Below are 3,321 nucleotides of genomic sequence, written 5' to 3' on the forward strand. Positions count from 1 at the left end.
GAGGAGAAAGCTGTGACATTTTAGAGTAGTGTTAAGAGCAGATTATCTGGAGGGGTGCTAACATATTGTTTTTGGGGTAGGGTAGTCTGTGACCAGTATTGAGTCTCATGAGTTTTTGAACTGTTTTCTCCTCCTGAATGTTGCATTTCTGCTTGGGTCCAGCAGAGGGGATAGCAAGGCAGTTGGCTGGGCTCCCTTCATTACATTACATTTAGCTCAGCTAAACGTGTGTTGTCTATATGTATTTAGGGCCACAAGAATAGGAGCAGAAGCTACTGTATAGAAAAAATGGGGATCTACTCTCCTGTTTTGCGATGGTTTGTGAGTGTAATGTCTGAGTGCTTAGCAATTAGAATTGAGGCCAGGATTTTCCAACATACTCCTCTCATATTTGAGGAATATATGTTACAGCCATGTTGGCCTCAGAAAGAGAGATAAACAAAGCTCTTGAGTCAGAGGCAACATGTTTTATTAGACCAACTAAACAGTAGCAAAAACATTACTTTCTTTGCAAGCTTTTGTGTACACACACCCTTCTTCAGGCTCATATTTGGACATTGGTCTAACGGCCAGCTTTCCAAAAATTGCCTGAACCCAAAGCTCTTTTGAAAATCTGGCCTAAGTTTTGCAGATGGAGTCTGTCTGAAAGTTCAAACCTTTCTGAAGAAGTTCTGGGTATTACTAGAGTGTTGCAACTATTCTCTTCCAAGCCAAACCCATCCTGAAACAGCTTAGTCCTTCAGTAGCTTTCATTTTCTTCTTGTTACTGTCACATTGTTCTTCTCTGCAAGCCATTTGTTTATCTTGATATGCAGAAAATATATTTATCGGCATTCATCTGCTGCTACCAATTTCTGATGTTTGTCCCTGTTCTTTCAAAGGCATATCACCATTCTGTGATTCCAGACCATAACCTCCGACTTCCCCCTATCCTGTATCCTGCTGGAAAGATGATAATGAAAACGTACAGAATGAGAAAAAAAAAAGTTAGCAAATAAGAACAGTGATAAAAGGAAAGAAGGGAAGGATTTCAACAATGTTCCAACACAAACACGCTTGTGCACAGCAGAGCAAGAAAGAGAAGCACCTACAGAGATTAAAAACTATACCTTTAGATTAATTCTGGCCAACCAGTCTCTGTTTTGAGCTCAGAGATTCAGCTGTTCACTGTGCCTGCTCTATTTTTGTCTTCCATGGAGGAAACCCCCAAAGTGTCTGGACCTAAACCTATTTGGCTTGGCTTTAACACACACAAATTGTGTTTAACAAAAGGGCTGAGGTGTGCAACAAGAAAGGAGTAAATTATCCTTCCCCCTCCCCCAAGAGCATAAAGCCAGCTGAGTGAACTAGAACTGCTGACCTTGCTGAAAAACAGACTTCTGGACTGTGTGTGGTTTACTGTACTAGTGGGAAAATTTTACTTATTAAGCAGAACTTTTTGAGTTGCAAACAGGAATTGCTGTACCACATGCCTCTGCCTTGGGGCATCTTACTGGAGTTTTCCTGCTCTGCTCAGCACAGATGCACTCGGGCACAGAGGCACAAGTTTGGCAATCAAAAATTATGTGCTATTTTTTAGGATTAGAAGTCATGCTCATGGGTCTCTCTTGCAGTATCATGGTAAGGAAGTTTGGATCCCAGGGCAAAGCTTGCAGCAGCAGCCCACCCTCACCCCTCGTACAGATCTGGGGTCACATATGTGTCCCCCCCTCCGCCCCATGCTTGCCCGGAAGTGTATGGGCGGGCTGCCCTCCCCCTATCCCCGCATGCCCCCAAACAAGCCGCTCACAGCTCTGTCCTGCACCCTGCCCCATCTGGGCAGCACCTATTGGAGCCCTTTCACTTCAGCACCCAGGGTGGCCACCCTGCTTGCCCCTGGCTATGGCACTTCTCTCTTGATATGTCTGCAAATTTGGGAACTCTCCCTTTTGTCATCTGCACCTTTGGTCAGTCAGGGAGGTGGGCACCACACTGCTGCAGACCCCATGTGAGCCCATCTCTGGCTGGCTCTCACTTAGGCTGATGCAGCCATGGAAAACTGTACTATTTTAAGAACGATCCTTTGCTGAGCTCCCTGGTAGAAGCCCGGCACCATTAGACACCTGTTTAGGCAAACTGTTAATCCTGTCCCTGTAAATCAGGGGTGGGCAAAATGCAGTCTGGGGGCTGGATGCAGCCGGCCAGGCCATCCTATCCAGCCCATGAGGCCCCTAAAAAGTTTAGAAAATTAATATTTATCTGCCCTAGGCTGCCTGTCATGCGGCCCTTAATGGCTTGCCAAAACTCAGGAAGTGACCCTCTGCCCAAAATAGTCGCCCGCTCCTGCTCTAAATAGTTCCCTTAAATGCTCACTTCCCCTTTCAGGTTACCTTCCTTAAACTGAGCCTCTTTCCCCATTCTCCACAGAGCGGCCCCATATGACCTCCCTCGGTCCTAACACTTCTGCCCAGGCTGGAGACACCTCGGGCAAAGCGCTGTGTGGACAGATATCTAACTTTACTCCCAAGCGCAAGGCACGTGGTGGGGCCGCGGAGCTGCCGCAGCGAGTGTGGGGTGAGGAGTTTCAGCCTTCTGCCCCCCAGCAGGCTCCTCTTGACCCTCCCAAGCTGCAGACGACGGGCTTGGGGGGATTTCCCATCTCCTCCCTCTTATCTGGCAGGGGCCGGCTGGGTGGGTGCCGCATGCCCCTCCTCTAGGCGAGAGCAAACTACCAGGGCGCGGCGGCTCCAGTCCCCTCCCTGCGGCGGGAGCGGGTGGAGGTGGCCCTGGCCGGGGGGGCGCTCCGTCCGGGCGGCAGGGGGGACAGCTGCGCTGCCAGCCTCGCCCCGGCCCGGCCCCTTCGCCTCCGCGGACGAGGCTGTCACGAGCAGACATGCTGCGCGGGCCGCTCCCGCTCGCGCTCCTGGCTTGCTCCGCGCTGCTGCTTCGCTGCGCTGCGGCCGAGGCCGGCGCGGCTCTGAGCCGGGACCCTGCGCCCTCCTTGCAGAGTAAGTGAAGCAATGAGGCGCGGCGCGACGGGGCGGAGCCGCCAGCCCCGCGCTTGTCCGGGCCGCCCGGGGAACCGCTCCCCGGCCCGGGCCCCTCTGCTCTGCCTGCGGCGGGGCTGGCAGCCCGGGCAAACTTTCCCTGTCCCTCCAGGCCTTTGGGGACGGGGAAAGGCCTCTCCCCGTCTCTTCTGCCTTTGGGAAGGCAGCTGCAGGCTCCTGTTTGCAGCCCGCCAACCTCCTCTGCCGGCGGGGAGAGGCGGGAGCGCTCTGGGGTTCGTGCCTCCGCCCGCTGCAGGGGTGCCGCGGGCTCCTGGTGCGAGCGGGAGGGGGGGCC

At 52.9% G+C, this 3,321-nt stretch overlaps 1 protein-coding gene across 2 annotated transcripts in view; it reads left to right on the forward strand.

Moving 5' to 3' along the window:
- Positions 1-2,313: 2,313 nt before the first annotated feature.
- Positions 2,314-3,321, forward strand: part of PLA2R1 (phospholipase A2 receptor 1) — an 82,074-nt gene continuing 81,066 nt past the window's right edge. Inside the window, exon 1 of one of the 2 annotated variants that reach the window (XM_019554038.1) lies at positions 2,314-2,987. In XM_019554038.1, the coding sequence (XP_019409583.1) occupies positions 2,873-2,987 (115 nt within the window). In that variant the 5' untranslated portion in view covers positions 2,314-2,872. The remainder of the gene's footprint in view (positions 2,988-3,321) is intronic. The other variant, XM_019554037.1, reaches the window with a different exon arrangement.

This window comes from Crocodylus porosus, unplaced genomic scaffold (assembly GCF_001723895.1).
Source record: "Crocodylus porosus isolate Cpor-Errol unplaced genomic scaffold, CroPor_comp1, whole genome shotgun sequence".
Taxonomy (NCBI): Eukaryota; Metazoa; Chordata; order Crocodylia; family Crocodylidae; genus Crocodylus; species Crocodylus porosus.